The sequence below is a fragment of the Nyctibius grandis genome, chromosome 2 (assembly GCF_013368605.1).
Source record: "Nyctibius grandis isolate bNycGra1 chromosome 2, bNycGra1.pri, whole genome shotgun sequence".
Taxonomy (NCBI): Eukaryota; Metazoa; Chordata; class Aves; order Nyctibiiformes; family Nyctibiidae; genus Nyctibius; species Nyctibius grandis.
Window position 1 is genome coordinate 111,772,131 of NC_090659.1, and position 17,057 is coordinate 111,789,187.

A 17,057-nucleotide genomic window follows, 5' to 3' on the forward strand; every position below is an offset into this window, starting at 1 on the left:
ACTATTTGTAAAGCGAGGTGTCATTTATTATGTTTGGAATAAGACGTTTTGGGGTGGGGAATAAAAACTTGTATATAAGTTGGATCCGTACACAGCAGAAATCAAGCTAAGCATAGGCTGGGAATGACTGTTCTGGGTGTTTCCTAAATTAATATTCTTCAAACACCTGAAGACAGAAAGACAGCTGATCAAGTATGTCAACGAGGAAAGATGACAGCCTACAGAAGTGAACTTCCGTGGAACAACAATGCGTTAATTGTTGATGAGATGTACGGAAAACTATAGTGGTCATAAAACTTTTACTGAGCAAATACTGAGTCCACAGTTTACTGAGTGGAATTGGTACTTCTGGTTCCCCGGTTTGCCTTTGTAGGTCTTTCCTGAGGATCAGGTTTCAGATGTGAATAAAAAGAGTCTTCTTATTAACCATCTTTGTGAGTTAAATCTGCCCTGGAGCTGTTGAATAAAAAGTGTTTTCCTTGTTCCAACTGGGTGTTTCTGGGTTTTATTCATCATATTTGCGAGTTAACCCTGCTCTGGAGCTCTTATTTGCTTTCACCTGCACCATCTCCACAAAGACATTTTAACACCTTGTGGGCAAAATGGATCTGAGATGCTTATGTTTAGGATCCATGGATTTTCACGGTCCCATTGTGGGACTTTCATTTGTAATACTTGTGTGAATGTCCTAGCAGTTATACATCTACCTCACCAACGTAAGAACAATTTTCACCGATCAAGGACATTCCTCTAAGAGGTCAGATTGCACCTTTGAATGAACTGCCTGAATGTCAGGGCCATGAGTGCACAAAGTAAGCCTTAACTGCTAATAATAAGGCCTGATCAACCTCACCTGAGACCTCCATCTACATGCCCTCCGCTCATTCATCCAGGAGCTCTCTTTCAACTCCGGCCTGAGCCTTCAGTCCCTGCCTGGGCTGCATCATAGCTGTGCCTGTCCCCAGCTCCATCTCCAGCTGCCCTGATTTAGTGACTGTTTTTCCCGGAGGGACTCCAGACTGACAAAGGTGGTAGCCTTATATCCTGTCCCCTGGACTGACACTGGACCTATGCCATAGCGTTGTCTCTTTGAGCCATCTCCTGCTGTTCTCTCCCAGATGGACTCCCTGGATCAGGCTCATCACCTTGACTTGTCTGAGACTGCTGGTGGGCCCTGCCACTATCACCATCCCACCCTGCTCAGGTCCTGTGGGACTGCGCCCTGCTCAGTGAGCTCCTGTGGTCACCCTCAGCACCCAGCTCACCTGCACTGTGGGGTAGCGCCATTCTTGCTGCTCCCTGACACTGAATATCGCGTACAAAGTTAGGAAAAAAGAAAAAAACCTCACCAATCCTATCTTTATGTGGGAATCTATACAGGAAATCATTAATTACACCATGTACCAAAAGGAGATGATAACTTCCGCTAAATTTTCCCAGAATGTTTCCTTCTCAGCATACAAACTCCCAGCCACCTCCAGACACATTGTCAGAAATTCGCCTCCCACAGAACAACAAACACCAAATGAACAAGATCACGACAAAGCAATCAACACAAGACCTTCCAATACCTCTGCCTTTACTCTGTAAAGAGCCTGTACTATTTTGCAACACGTCTCAGTTCCTGCTAACTCATCACTTCTATGGGAGTTACATGGCTGTCTTCCACAAGCCTATGACTTCTCTTTGTTCTGTGTATCTTAACTACTCTTTTCCTGCACATACGCAAGTTGAGCAACGTTTTATTACGCTGTTCCAAAATAAATTGCTTCCAGTCTGTTCTAAGCCTCACGTTCACTCGAGTTGTGCAAGACGTGAAGGACTTACATAATTAATATCTTCATTCTCTAAATATGTTAGTTTAATAAAAAATATTCTTTCTCCCTATACGATTTGCCTCTATAAGCAAACAGAGGCCCTTATACTTAGTAACATATGGATTACTAGTATTTCTAAGTTTTACTGGAGTTAGGCTAGCAGCAGATATTACTCCTACTGCCATCATAAAGAAAAGCTTTGGAAGATCATCTCAGAAAATTCACAGGAAAAAGACACATGTTGGTATTAGTCATGAGAACTGCAGAGGAAGCAATGCAGAACAAAGGCATAAGAAAATCACAGAAGTGTAACGCACGCACCTATTTTCACCGACTGAAAACTATGGGGCCTCAATAAGCTAGAATAAAAAAAAATATTTATTCAGCATTTTAGTTTACCACTCGCTTGCTGAAACTTACAGAGCAAATGCATGTAAAGGGATCATTCTGTGATAAGGGAAGGGAACTAGGTTTCACACAGTACCTGAGTACAGCTCCACAGCCTGCCCGTGTGCTCTCAGGCCAGTCACTTTCCCCCTCTGGCTCAGATGCGTCGCTTGACACGGAAACATCATTGTGCTGCAGCAAACATAAATGTAGTAATATGTATTGTGTTAAATACTCTACTGCGGCTTTGATGATGATCCTACAATTATCCACGTTAGAAGTATTTTTCTCTAACTTATTAGAAAGCAATTTGTAGCAGCACATAGTATTCTTTCCTTTGATAAGTAATTTTCTAGTTGTTTTCATTCTTAAGAACATATAAATAAATTTCCTTTGAAAAACACATTTCTAACACCAACTTTATGTTAGAAGTACACAAGAAAAATTTGAAAGAATTGAACATGGTTTTCACCTTTCACTTTTCCCTAATAGCTTTCTAGTTGATTTCACAATTAATGACGTATAAAACTTTTCTAAGTACATAGGGAAATTTCAGAACACCTTCACGGCATTAGCTCTGGTGACGTAACAGCATAAAACACAACCAGAGCCTGTACGATAATGAGCACCTGTATGATAATCAAACGGACTGTCAACAGTGCGACAGTCACAGCCCCCAGCATTATCGTACGAAGATGTGCACGGGGAGCTGCAAATGGAGAATACTGATAACCAGATATTATTCAGATCAATGTTATTAACAAAGAGGAAAAATCCTCACTGTTGAGACTCTGGTGGGAGATATTAAAATGGTATTCAGAAAATGGACTGGCTTACATTAATAACAGTGAGCGTTGTTTGGGGGCAGCACTCCTGGTGCTCGGCCCCCACAGAATCACAGAATCGTCTTGGTTGGAAAGGACCTTTAAGATCATCAAGTCCAACCATTAACCTACACTACCAAGTCAACCACTAAACAATATCCCTAAACAATGTCCCTAAGCACCACATCTACTCATCTTTTAAATACCTCCAGGGATGGTGACTCCACCACTTCCCTGGGCAGCCTGTTCCAATGCTTGACAACCCCTTCCGTGAAGCAATTTTTCCTGATATCCAATCTAAACCTCCCCTGGTGCAACTTGGGGCCGTTTCCTCTCATTCTATCACTTGTTACCTGGAAGAACAGACTAACACCCTCCTCACTACAACCTCCTTTTAGGTACTTGTAGACAGCAGTAAGGTTTCCCCTCAGCCTCCTTTTCTCCAGGCTAAACAACCCCAGTTCCCTCAGCCACTCCTCATAAGACTTGTTCTCCAGACCCTTCACCAGCTTCGTTGCCCTTCTTTGGACTCACTCCAGCACCTCAATGTCTTTCTTGTAGTGAGGGGCCCAAAACTGAACACAGTATTCGAGGTGCGGCCTCACCAGTGCCAAGTACAGGGGGACGATCCCTGCCCTAGTCCTACTGGTCACACTATTTCTAATAAAAGCCAGGATGCTGTTGGCCTTCTTGGCTACCTGGGCACACTGCTGGCTCATATTCAGCCAGCCATCGATCAACATCCCCAGGTCCTTTTCCACCAGGCAGCTTTCCAGCCACTCTTCCCCAAGCCTGTAGCGTTGCATGGGATTGTTGTGACCCAAGTGCAGGACTCGACACTTGGCCTTGTTGAACCTCATACAGTTGGCCTTGGCCCATCAATCCAGCCCGTCCAGATCCCTCTGCTGAGCCTTCCTACCCTCCAGCAGATCAACACTCCTGCCCAACTTAGTGTCACCTGCTAACTTACTGAAGGTGCCCTCGATCGCGTTGTCCAGATCATCGATAAAGATATTAAAGAGAACTGGCACCAACACTGAGTCCTGGGGAACACCACTTGTGACCAGCCACCAACTGGATTTAACTCCATTCACCACGAGCCTTTGGGCCCAGCCATCCAGCCGTTTTTTTACCCACCGAAGTGTACGCCCATCCAAGCCATGAGCAGCCAGTTTCTCCAGGAGAATGCTGTGGGAGACAGTGTCAAAGGCTTTACTAAACTCCAGGTACACAATGTCCACAGCCTTTCCCTCATCCAGTAAGCGGGTCACCTTGTCATAGAAGGAGATCAGGTTAGTCAAGCAGGACCTGCCTTTCATAAACCCATGCTGGCTGGGCCTGATCGCCTGGTTGTCCTGTACGTTTTCCCGGGTGCTCACGGACCCACCAGAGCGCTGCTCGGGTATCACCTCCGTGCGCACGCTGTGAAGGACGCACTTCTCTCCCCTTGCCGGTCTCTCCTGACCGGTACCGCAACACGCGGCCGCCCGGCCTGCTGTAAAACGGAGGGAGGGAGAGACGGGTCCCCGGCGGGACACCCCCCTCGGAGAAGGGGGCTGAGGGCGCCCCGCGCCGCCGGCCCCGACCGCGCTGCGGGGGCCGCGCCCCCGAAGGAGGCTGTGGGTCACGGCTGCCGCCTCACGCGCCCGGCGGTTGGGACGAGCGGCGACCGCCTCACGCGCGCGACGCGCGCGACGCCCCCGCCGCCCGGCCCGGCCCTCCGCCCCTGGCGGCCCCGCCCTGCCGCGCCGCGCCGGCCCGCGCAGCAGCGCGTGGTGTGCTGCGGCGGCTCCCGTGGCGGCCATGCGGCTCTTCACCGGCGCTGCCTGCGCGCTGCAGGCGGCAGCGCTGCTGCTGCTCGCCCTTGGCTCCCGTGAGTAGCGGCTGCGAGGGGGGGAACGGGCGGGCGTGACGGGCATGGCGGGCGGCGGCGCTGCTGCTGCTCCTCTCCGCCGGCCTGGAGGCGGCAGCCGCGGTGCGAGCTGCCCCCGCGACCCCGTGTCGTCCCCGCTGCCGCCTGGCTGCTGCGACAGCCTCCGCCGGGCGGACCCGGGCCTGGCCGTGCCGCTGGTGGCCGGGAGCGGGGCTGCGGGCTGCGCCCTCGCTGCCCCGCCGAGCGCCCTTCGCCCGGGTGTCCGGCTGCCGGGCGGTGCGGTGCTTTGCTGGTTATTTTCTTTCCGTCTTCTCAAACAAGAGCTGAGGTTACACCGTGCACATGGTCCGTCTCTCTAGAGCGGACCCGTAATAGAAACGGGGTGAGACGCTTAATGTTCAGGATGTTTTTGAAGTAGAAACAACATTTAAAAAAAAAAAAAAAACAGAACAAGGAGCTTTTTGGATTTTGGGGTTGTGTGTGAATGTTTGCACACAACAGGGGTGCACAAACACGCCCCGCTGCCGGCTCTGCTCACCCCGAAGTTCACCCGTGGCTCCTCACTTCCATCTACCTGCAGGAGACGGGGAGGAGGCGTGAGGCACAGCAGGAGATGTGCCCCAAACGCTGCCCGTGTCCCAGGGCACAGGACAGGGACCTTCCTTCCCGTGGCAGGTGCCCGGAGGAGCAGGGCAAGCCACGGTGCCCCAGACAGGGCTAGACTGGAGGGAAACGCTTTCCTTACCCTTCTTGATGCTGTTTTCTGAGACATGCTGTAATTGTGGCGAGTGGCTTTTAATAGCTTTGGGGTCATCATGCCTTTGCTGTTGGGGCAGATGGTGTGTTTTGTCGCGTTTCTGGCAGGCACTTGCAGCAGTGCCTCTTTTTAATGACCGATTCTAGTAAATACACAGCGTCCTGTTTTCTTGGGCTTTAACTGAGGTGGTGGAAGACCAGATTCAGGGGATAATCGTTGACATGCACTCGAATAAAATGAGACATACAAAAGTCTGAGGTGCCAGAGTTGCTTTTTCAGAAGACTGAAATGCCCCATACAGTGCCCCACAGTTTTCCAAAGTAAGGATGCCAACAGATAGGTACCAAAATTAACCTGCCATAGATAACGTTGAGGAATATCAATCAGTCCAGCAGTGTTAACGTGCCGTTGTTTAATCTGGTGAAGCTATAATATAAACTGATACAAAAAAAGTACAATGAGAAATGTAAACAGCTTTATAATTGCTCTTCCAAAAAAAGCAAGCTTTATTTTGAAGAAGTTTACTGGTGACCTGTTTACTGCTCTGCTAAGGTATTATGGCCTCCATTTTACAACAGACTGCCATTTCATTTGGTTTAAGATTGGCCTGATCTGTTTTTTTATCGTGTTGCTTCCTGTGGGCATATGCTGGTTTAACTCTGTGTACAGTTAGTGCTGTCTCCTGGGGCAGGGATGCTCTCGTCTAACTTTTGACAGTCAAATGTAGTCCTTCCTCTATATGTGAATTTGTTGTCTAGACTCTATTTATAATATGTTGACAGAAGTTGTGCCCTTTTAAGGCTCAGTCTAACATATCTATTGAAGTATCTTTTTTTCCTGCCTGGTTACTCAGAAACTTCCAGAAACTGCTGCTGAGATTTGTGTTGGTTTCAGCAAAAGTTAGTGCGCCATTGATGAACACTACAAGAGAAAGTGTGAAACCCATCAAATGCTATGATTTGCAAAAAGTGAAAGTGACAGTAGATTTGTCCTCGCTCCAGTTAAGATTTTTGGGCAGGCTGGCTGGTTATTTCAATATAATGCTGTTCTTTGATGGAAAGTTTATTTCTATGTGTTGGTCAAGTCAGTGGAAGAAATATCACCAAAATGGTTTAGGAAAAATCCTTCCCACTATTATGTAAAATCCATCTGGCTTCCTGATATCGGAGCAAGTAAGGAGAATCCATGCTCCCTGGCAGGAAGGTGCCCCCACCCCTTTCCTGCTGTGTTCAGAGCAGATAGCAACATCTTCCCAGAGCTTACCTGTGTACAGAACTACTCACACTAAAAAAATCCAGGCAGCAGCAGCAGTAGCCTCCAGACCTGAAAACAGGCATGGCATTTTGATTTCAGTGTATCTCCTTACTTCTCTTAGATTCTTGGATGAAGGCAAAAGGTGTAGTATTTTTTCAGTCTCAAATTGACCAGGGTTGAGAATCTGTTATGTGAGTCCGTGTTATTTCCTTAAGCATCTTTGTAACAATGTTTACACTTTTCTTAGCAAGACTGTGAGGTAGTTTTCACAATGTTAATGCATGAGGACCTGTCCAAAAAGTTGCTGAGATAATCCTGCCTGACCTCTCTTAGGATGAAGCAATAACCTTAATAGCTCAAAAATGCCACTTCAAAAATAGATATCAAAAGACCTTGTTGACTCAAAGGGAAAAGAAATGTAGTTTCTAGATAGCAAAGTTTTGAATTTACAGTCTATCAAAATTGCCTGGCAAATGTTCCAATAGATTTAGGATCAGGGGACTGTTTTTGTTTTAGTCTGCAGAATTTGAGTTTAATCCATTTCAACTGAGAAAAACGAGTATCCTGATGGTGGAGACTATCTAGGGGATGGTTATATTCATGTTGCTGCTCTAACATTCCTGCTTAACCATTCCAGCGCCTCAACTTTTACTCATTTGATTGCTTAGAGGTTACTGTGCATCTTTCTGATGGACTGTACCTTATCGGTCTTCTGTACTTTTTGGGTTTTTTTAAACCAACAAAAGCAGAATGGCTTGGGCGTAAAACTCGCCTGCTTACCTGCTATGCATCAAACTTGAGCAGATGCCCAGACAGAATTTTATATATGATTTTTGAAATGTCCCCAAAATGAATATGTAAAATTGTGCTTAGTAAAAACATGAGTTTATACACCAACAACTTTCTGCAGCATGAGGTTTAGTTTAGGTAGACTAGACATAAAGCCTGCAAGTCCTTAGAAATGCGTTTTTCTTAAATGTGAATGTGGGAGTGGGAAATTGACCTTTGTCGCATGCGAGGGACTCAATGATTAGCACCCTTAATTAGTGTATGGTTCTTCTACCAGGCTTCATCTACAGAGAACAGTAATTTGGTACATGCCTGAGCAGGAGACTACAGATTCCTAACCTAAAGGTTCATGGGTGTTATCCACTGGGCTGATTTTTGCAGGATCTGGCAAAATCAAGTCTATTTAAAATCTTGTCCTGTTCATTTTCAACAAGGATCAGAGCTATCCCTGTAACTTACTCTGCATCTATCTATGTCTGCATGCCACTTCTGGAAGCCCAGTTCCAGCTGTAAAGCTGGAAGAAGTGGCCTGCTTTTGCTCTTTTGAAAGTTTGCTTACCCAAATTGTCTCCAGCTCACGACTTCTTACGCGCTAGAGCAGCAAAGCCACGCGAGGCCCTGGAAGCGCTCGGCGTACCAACCCGCGCCGGAGCATTTCGCAGGAAGCACGCTTGCCTTCACACGCACCCCGGCCAGCCACAAGCAGTTTCGTTTTTAGCTGCATCTGCGCCTGACCTTGAACAGAGGAAAACATAGAGTTGTGCAACAAAAATGTTGTCAATCCCCTTTCCATGTCGTTTTCCAGTATTTCGTGCTTCGGTGCATTGTTTTAAGTTGAGTATTTCCTTGGTTCGGTTCTGTTTCATCATGAAAAATGAACACAGAGATCCTTTCCCCACCCGGATCACGGTGGGAGCAAGGATCAGCACAGAGTTTTTCTGCTTATGATTTGTCGGCCCAATATTGCAGCTAATCCTGTGGCCCAAGGAGCTTTTCCTCTGCTCGTGCGCAGGACCTTCCATGCTGCAGCTGGCTGCCGGCTTTCTCCCCCCTTCCTTCCTGTGCTGCCTGCGCCTGTACACCTGGGTCAGGGCAGGCTTCTAACCCCTGCCCTCTGCTCCCTGCAGAAGGCTGGAAACCCTCACTGTTAGCTTTGGGCTGGCTGCACGGTGCAGTCTGTGTTCTCAAATGACAGTCTCCAGCTGTTGTCGGAGCCATCACTGTGTAAAAGAGCGCGCTGCTTTTCCCTTTGCCTTAACCTGGGGAGTCCTTCCCGCCTCCCTGGCTGAAGTCTTCTGCTGTCCCTGCAGTGATACACGTGTCTTCGAATCCAAAACCACAGTCTGAGGACAGAGAACAGGTTGGGAATAGTGTAATTTCAAGATTTTTCTTTTTCTCATCTGTCCCATTCACTGCCACGTGTTCTGATGTGGCATATGCTTATACAGAATGATGATGGTTGGGGTTGGAAGGGACCTCTGGAGATCATGTAGTCCAACCCCCTGCGAAAGCAGGTTCCCCTAGAGCAGGTTGCACAGGGTTGCATCCAGGCGGGTTTTAAATATCTCCAGAGAAGGAGACTCCACAACCTCCCTGGGCAGCCTGTTCCAGCGCTCTGTCACCCTCAAAGTAACGAAGTTTTTCCTCATATTCAGATGGAACTTCCCGTGTTTCAGTTTGTTCACATTGCCCCTTGTCCTGTCACTGGGCACCACTGAGAAGAGTCTGGCCCCATCCTCTTGACACCCACCCCTAAGGTATTTCTAAGCATTGATAAGATCCCCCCTCAGTCTTCTCTTCTCCAGGCTCAACGGACCCAGCTCCCTTAGCCTCTCCTGATAAGAGAGATGCTCCAGTCCTCTGATCATCTTTGTAGCCCTCTGCTGGACTCTCTCCAGTAGTTCCTTGTCTTTCTTGAACTGGGGGGCCCAGAACTGGACACAGTACCCCATGTTAAGATGTATTTGTATTCTTGAGCAATTGCTTGTGATCCAAATTAAGAAACTTATCAATGTTTGGGGTTTTTTTGAGGAGGGGAAAAAAAAAGTTGTATCTTTTAAGCTGGATGAGGTCTTTGACATCTTTCAAGGTGTGCAGTCCAAGCTGATCTGCACTAGGACTAATACAGTCCTGTCTTCCCTTCCACCTCTGGTTCCTGCACCTTTCTTTCATCTAATCCTGCAGGAGCCCATTCTGCTGGTTGAGGCAGCAAAAAATATTGTGTGCTGTTTGGGAGGGAGTAATGTCAGTTTTCTGTTGGCTTAGCTTCCTCGATCAGATTGTTGTTAAATGTGGGGGAACTAGCTCTGATGTAGACCATTTTCTGCAGGATTTGGGTCCTTCCTGGGGAAGCTTAGCTTAACTGGGTCCCATCCTCCTTTGTTTGTTTGTTTTCCCTAAGGTCCCTAATTAAACAGTCTGATATATCTTGCAGTGCTGCCCTCAATCTTGATAATGCAGTGGTGAGATACAATGAGTGGTTTGCCATTTGTATTTGCAAACTTTACCATTCTGAGATCTTCACTTAAGGTTTTGTAACTACTAAGAAAATACCCTATTTCTGTGATACTTAGTGCAGGCTGTTTGCTTGCCTTTAGCAGAATATTGTTATAAGTGATCAAAACTAAACTCTGCTTGGCAAAGTCAGACTCCACAACTGATCCTCTTGCATGCATGTGAATGCCAGGCTTTTCATTCTGTGTGGTTTATCTTTAAATTTTACCACTTTTGTAGACCAAGCCTGAGGACAAAGTAATCAGGCCTCAATTAGTCTCTAGGGTATGATGATATTTCACCAGAGGTGTGATCCTTCTCTGTCTCACTCCCCACCTGCCAAATGCTCAGTGGATGCATTAGCAGGCTGTTAGTCCCAAACTGAGCAATGCAGCTTCAGTGGATCTTATTGTCTTACTATGCTGTCCATGTAGGGGCACAGCAAGCACTCATGTTCCTGCCAAAGGCCTTGCAGGCTTTATAGGAAACTATTTACGTGAGAAGTTACTTTCCTTCTGCTACGGGTGATGCAGGCCATGTGTTAGTACTGGAGGAAGGTGCCTGATTTTCTACCTCTTACTTCTTTCAGTCTCCTTTCATTTTAAGGAAGAAGAGAACTTGAGATGGTGATGATGGGGAAGATAAAACTGAGGGTGGGACGGAGTTCCAGTTCGTTTGGTGGTTGGGTAGTGCAAACATTGTTTTTAATGTGCTAAGAGCAGGCTGTGTGGTACCATGCTTTTGTATCGTCATTATACCTAATTCCCGTCCATGGTAGTTTAGTCATTTATATGCCCAAAGCAAGTGACAGATGTTGTACTAACTTTTTTTTTTGCTTCTTAGTAATAAAACACCTAGAACGATCTTACTCTTCTTGTTTTTTATGTAGGAAGTGAAGAGACAAATAACTCCAACAGTACTATACCCTTTGCTACGATTCCAGTCCTTAAGTTGCAAGGTAATACTCTTGGCATTTCTGCTGCTCTTCCTCAGTAGCATTGAGAAAAACAATATCTATTATCGTATGGCTTAAACTGTCCTGTAATAGTTTGCCCTTTATTTTATTTTATTGAATTTTGGACAGCTGTAGGGCAGGAGGGGGGTACTCCAATTGTTGCATCTATTCTAGGACAACTAAAGATATTTAAGAGGAACTGATGAGCAGTAGAACACAACTCAATCCTCATATCCTTAGGTACCCCAGAGCAATAGAGAGGGGAGAAATAACATGGGAAAATTTTATGTATAGAACTAGAAATACGTGCCAACATCCATTTACAGTTAAAAAGAGAACCAGCAGCTCAAGAAGTCTGCTAGGCTAGACTTTGGTGCTCTTCAGAAAAAGGCAAGGCACCTTTTCATTTGATCTTTGACATCAAAATGGATTCTAGGTCCACCGTGCTTGAGCTCATTGCTAAAGTACATGTTTATTTCATAGTGTCACCTCATTTTGACTGCGTTAAGCTGTACACCTTTAAGCACATGCCATGCAAAAGGCATATTCCTTGAGTCATTTTTATCCTGTACTACTTCACTCATCTCATTTGATGTTGGCCAACAAGTGGGATGTATAGCCAATACTCTGCTCATTGACTCACTCTGTCTTGTGTTAATTGCATCACTGACTCACACCCAAATACCATGCAGTGCACGTGGCTTCTTTTCACCTGTATGAGCATGCAGTCCACATCCAGATGTGTTCCTAGGGTTGCAGAAGTAAGCACTCAGAACTTGGGGGAAACCCAAAGGTGTGTTCTGGTTACAGTATTGGGCCAGTGTGGGAAAGGTTTAGCCCCAGGCATATCCATGGCTTATGCTGGTACATAACCCAACATATCCAAGAAAGAATGTGTTTGTCATTGTACGATCATAGACTATTTCTCAAAGGCAATTAAATCTGCAACTTAATATCCCAGGTATGTCAGTATAAGGGTTGTGTGTGCAGTACTCAGTGGTGGGGCTAGTTGGCTATGATTATACCATAGAAAAGGCAATGTCAATTCCCTCTGTAATTCCCCCTGCACACCTTTTCGTAGGTGATATGAAGATGTAAATTTGTTCCATTTGTTCTTAAACCTGAGATTGCTCATAACAGCAATTGCAAAGAGGGTTGACGAAACTGTTTTAGACTAGACTTTTCCAGTGGTAAGAACAGCAGATCGGTTCAAAGGAAATACACATGCTGCTTGAATTCTGGTAGCTGTGTTGCTGTTCTTGTCATTTCTGAGGTTATGCACTTTGTTTTCCAGCCATGCTGAAAAGCAGTAGAGCTGCTGCAAGGTGCATAGCACTAGCAATGTGGGAAGATGCTGTAAAAGATCAGTTACATCAGAGAAAAGATTATTCATAGAATGGGTGTAGACTACAGTGCAGAATGAAGGGAGGGAAGTATGGGCAGTGATGCTTCCAGGAACGGGAGTTATCGAACAGCCCAGTAGATCTTTGCCAGGAGGAAGAGACCGTTAACCTGTAAGAAACAGTGAAGAGGGATGCAGCAATGAGGACAGAAGTGAGAGTGGGAGGGTACCTGAGAACCTAGAAGTAACATGAGTAGAAAGGGGGGGAAAAAAGAGAACTGGAAAAGTAGAAGTGAAAAAAAGGAGGGAAGGACAAAACTATTACGAATGAGACATGGTTTATATTTTAAGTCTTTGGAAACAGGTACGTTCTTAGGACCTTTTTTGTGTAGAGAGGGCATAAGCCCACAGAAAGATGTTTCATAGGGTATTGGTCTGTCCCTACTTGACACGACTACAGTAATGTTCCTAGCATGAGCTCAGTTTGTAACAGAGATGCAGCAAAATGAAAGAAAAGATTGAGGGACAGGAAATGGAGCTAAAATAGAGGAATAAAAACTAGAAAAAAAAAAAACCACAGTGTTTAAGTAGGTTAAGAAAGTCACTGACAGTATGGCTGATACAGCAGCTGGAATAGAGCATGACATAGAAGTGGAAGAGAGCAAAACGAGGAGATGTAAAGAATTCAGATGCAGTCCATTTGGGCACTGCTGTGCATACAGTGTAATTATGTTGTTGCTGCACTGAGATCTGGAAGCATTTTGCAGAGGGATAAAACCATCTGCTTTGGGATGGAGTACTTTCTGCTCTATTCCCACTTGTACCCTGCAAACGTAGATACCCTGAGGAGAGTATTGTGTTGTGGGTACTTTAATTACAGTATGTTAAAATGAAAATTAATAATATTTTTCTTGTTTTCTTTTTTCCTTGAAGATAATAGCAGTTCATCAAATCTTACTGTTATATCATCCACGAAATCTACAGCAACATCTACAGTAGGTACGTATCTGTTCATTTGTCCATTACTGCGAACCTAGAAGCTAGTTCCAAACCTACCCCAGCTCGTACCAAATTCTAAAGAAACATCCATCAAAAGTGTGTATTTGAGAGAGGCATTATCATTTTAGGGCTGGGAGGCAACATATAAAACAACTCTGAAATGAAGCTATACTGGTTTTCAAGTTTAGGCAGCATGCTTCATCAGTAGAAGCAATGACATTTGCAGTGCCATTGTAAAAGAGGAATCAAAATAAAACTTCAAGAAAGAATTGAAAGAAGTTGGTCTTTTTAATGTTCATTCTTTATCTCTAAGCAAACTTCTTCCATTTTCATGGAGTAAAGACGAACAGGTTGTTGTGCAAACAGTGCATATCTGTTTAACGTTATTTTACGGTAGATAGATTTAGGGTATAATGAAGTTCTGGGAGCCTGAGTTTCAAGAGTAAGACTCCATTTCCTTTTATGTAAGACTCATGGCAGCTTATACCATAGAAAATAGTCCTTATAGAGCTCATGGCACAAAACAGTGGAGTTCAAGCGAGACACGAGTGGCAGATCTGGGACAGTCTGTCAGGGGTACTTTTGGATTGTTCTAGCACTACTATCTTTCCTTCACAACTTGGCAAAAGAACTGTAGGTAAGAATGATTTCCCAAGGCAGCGGTGTTGCAGTCATGATACTCGCAACGTAAGTAACGTGTTTACAAAACACATCTTTGTAGAAAGAAGAAATAGGTGTATTAGATCAACTAGTAGAGTTTGAAAGCAGATATTTAACCTGGGACACAAACAGACAGTTCATCCATTTCGATGATTTTCTGGAAGAACTTGCACAGGCATATTTCACCACATCAGTAAAGAGTGGACAAGAATTAACGTCATGCAGTTGTTCAGTCTGTGATGCACAGATAAGAAAGGTTGTGTCTGAGAGAAGAGAAGAAAAGCTAGTTCCATGCATGAACTGGGTCCCCTTTGTGCTAAGAGCCATGTGAAAGCAGGGCGGAAATACTGTGCCTACCCTAAGGTACTTTGTGTATCTGTGGAGTTTTATGCTGATCATAAGGTCCTAACTCTGTCATTCTATTTCCAGTACAGCTCTTTCTTCGTGTCTCTGTAGTCTGCAGATAACCTCTGAGCTACCACGCTCAGAAGTTGCTTGTTATGCATTTAAGAATAAAATACTTACCAAAAAAAAAAAATAAACCTCTGCAAAGACCTTTTGATAGCACGGAAGTGGTGCAGTTTCTCATTCCATTGCCTGCAGTGTACCAGTTTAAGCATGTCTGTCTTGGAAAGTGGAGAGATTTTTGTAATCCCCTTGTTGCCTTGGGGCCTTCCCCATGTGTGAAGCCATTTTTAACCACAGGTGTTTCACCCATCCTGTGTTCCAGCCCTTCCGCCCACCACTCCAACACTGACTATGGGTGTCTTGCAGACGTCTGAGCTTTACTATGTCTAGATAATAATAGTAAAAAGAGGCCTAAGCCCTGTACTGTTAGGCACAGTACAGACCTAACAGATAGCTATGCCTTGCTTCACACAGTTCATGATTCACATCCTTCACTCTTTTTTTTTTTTTTTTTGTAAGAAACTTCATAGATTTTAAGACAATGTGCATCCATTTTGATTATCTGTCTTGACCTCTTCAGAGTAAAGACTACTGGATGTATGTACTTAATTTTGCTTAAAGTCGTTGCCTTTTTTTTTTTTTGAAGCTTTTCGTGGCAGAAGCAAAAGTCTGCTTCATTCAGTCATTTTCATGCAAAGGAGAGTATTTATTTATTTTAGGAAGAGCATTCAATAGTAATTATTTTGTGTGTTAGTACAGAGCTTATGCAATTTGAGTTGTGTTCGTTCTTGTTGAGTTAGAACACTAAGGGCGTAGTGCATGCTGCTAAGAATTCTTATCTTTATGCTATATTTATACTTTGATGAATATAGCATAGCTATTTAATGTTTAAACACAGGTAGCGTACAAAGTAAAATAGTTGTCTCTTTTAAAAATAAAGCGTCATAAACCTGAACTATACTGCTGGCATGCATCCTTTATAAACAATAAAAATTAACTCTGTCAGTCTGGGTTTGTTTAGCTTGATGTACGATGAAGCCCAGCTGGTTTTTTGGGGGAAAAGTAATTAGGGAAATAAGAGATAAAAGGACAGATGTTGCTAGCAAATGTTCTTTCATCTTAACTCCATTGGTAAAATAGTACGGGTAAGATTTTTCTAAGACACAGAAGAACAGATTGGTGCCCAATTCATGTCAGCTTCCCAAATTCTCCAGCTGCCTCAGATAGCCTCCCACGGATGTTTTGAAATGACTGATGCTAAATATATCATGAAAGATAAGTCTTAAGAGATTAACCAGGTTCTACTCTTAATATGAACGTTACATCACCAAGTGCTGTAATCTTGATTAAAGTAAGAAAAAAGGATCACTAGTAGGAAGGGGGCGGGGAGGGGGAAGTAACATGCAAATTTGCTGAAATCCCTCATGATAACTGCCTGGATATTTTTTGTGCTGACTCAGGTTTCCTGTAGGGTAATTTAATGCCAATGGAATAAGTACCATCTTTGTGTAACATCATTTAGTATTATTACACATTGAACCATTAGCCATTGTATTGCTCAGAAACACAATCCAGTTTGATGCTCAGAAGTCATGGCTCAAAAAAACCCCAGAAAACTGACTAGTTGACACTTGCATTCAGATTTGTCTTTCTTTCTTTTTGGTATCTTATGTTAGGAATGCCGTTACCAGGTGTGGTTTCATGTCATATAACTGTAGGTGGTTTCCATATAGACATTTCCTTGCTTATTTCCTACAACGAGGAACCAGTTAATATTCATAGATCTTTGTGCCTTTGGGGACTTTACCTGTCAGTATTAAAATGTGCCCTGAATTTTATCTGATGTATTTTACACATGCTTCATAGAGGAACTGAATTTCCTAATTGTAACAAGGTAAGCACATGAGTATAGTACTCCAACTGTTCCATCTTAATGAATGCTCATTTCAAAGTGTTTCCTAGGGTTATGGCAAAATACAAGGATAACATCAAAGAACAGGGAAATAAGTAACATTTACCATGGGGACTGTATTGGGCTGTTTCAGTAGTTTTAATGATAAATGTCTCAGAAAAGTGTTGTGTAGGCCAGTTGCTTTCTGAATGCTTACATTGTCATATTATTTGGGTTTTTTTAAGTTTCTGGTGTTCACATCTGTACTAGGAGCAGCAGTACTTAAGTCTTAGCAAAGATCATTCTGTCTAGCTACTTGCATTTTAAACCACACTTAGAAAAAGATCATTCTATAGAAGCATTTTAGATGCTGTAAAAAAAAGAATCAGAAATTGAATATCAAGTTCCCTGTGGAATTGAGATGAAACTACTTATTCTTCAGTTGTTATAGTTTTAGACAATTTCAAGAAAACATGGGTATAGTTAGACATTTGAATGTCCATAATGAAAAGCTTTTGTGGTGTTTAAAATTAACCCAGCTTGTGTGAGGTTATGGAAATAATACTGAAGTAGACAGCTGCAAAGGGAGCTTTTTCTCCCTAAAATTC

The 17,057-nt window shown here is 44.0% G+C and overlaps 1 protein-coding gene across 4 annotated transcripts in view; it reads left to right on the top strand.

The window, feature by feature from the left end:
• Window positions 1-4,788: 4,788 nt before the first annotated feature.
• Window positions 4,789-17,057, top strand: part of TMEM123 (transmembrane protein 123) — a 34,414-nt gene continuing 22,145 nt past the window's right edge. For 3 of the 4 annotated variants that reach the window (XM_068419771.1, XM_068419763.1, XM_068419756.1), the window contains exons 1-3: window positions 4,789-4,901; window positions 11,084-11,152; window positions 13,425-13,490. In XM_068419771.1, coding sequence (XP_068275872.1) covers window positions 4,832-4,901; window positions 11,084-11,152; window positions 13,425-13,490 — 205 coding nt within the window. In that variant the 5' untranslated portion in view covers window positions 4,789-4,831. The remainder of the gene's footprint in view (window positions 4,902-11,083; window positions 11,153-13,424; window positions 13,491-17,057) is intronic. The other variant, XM_068419779.1, reaches the window with a different exon arrangement.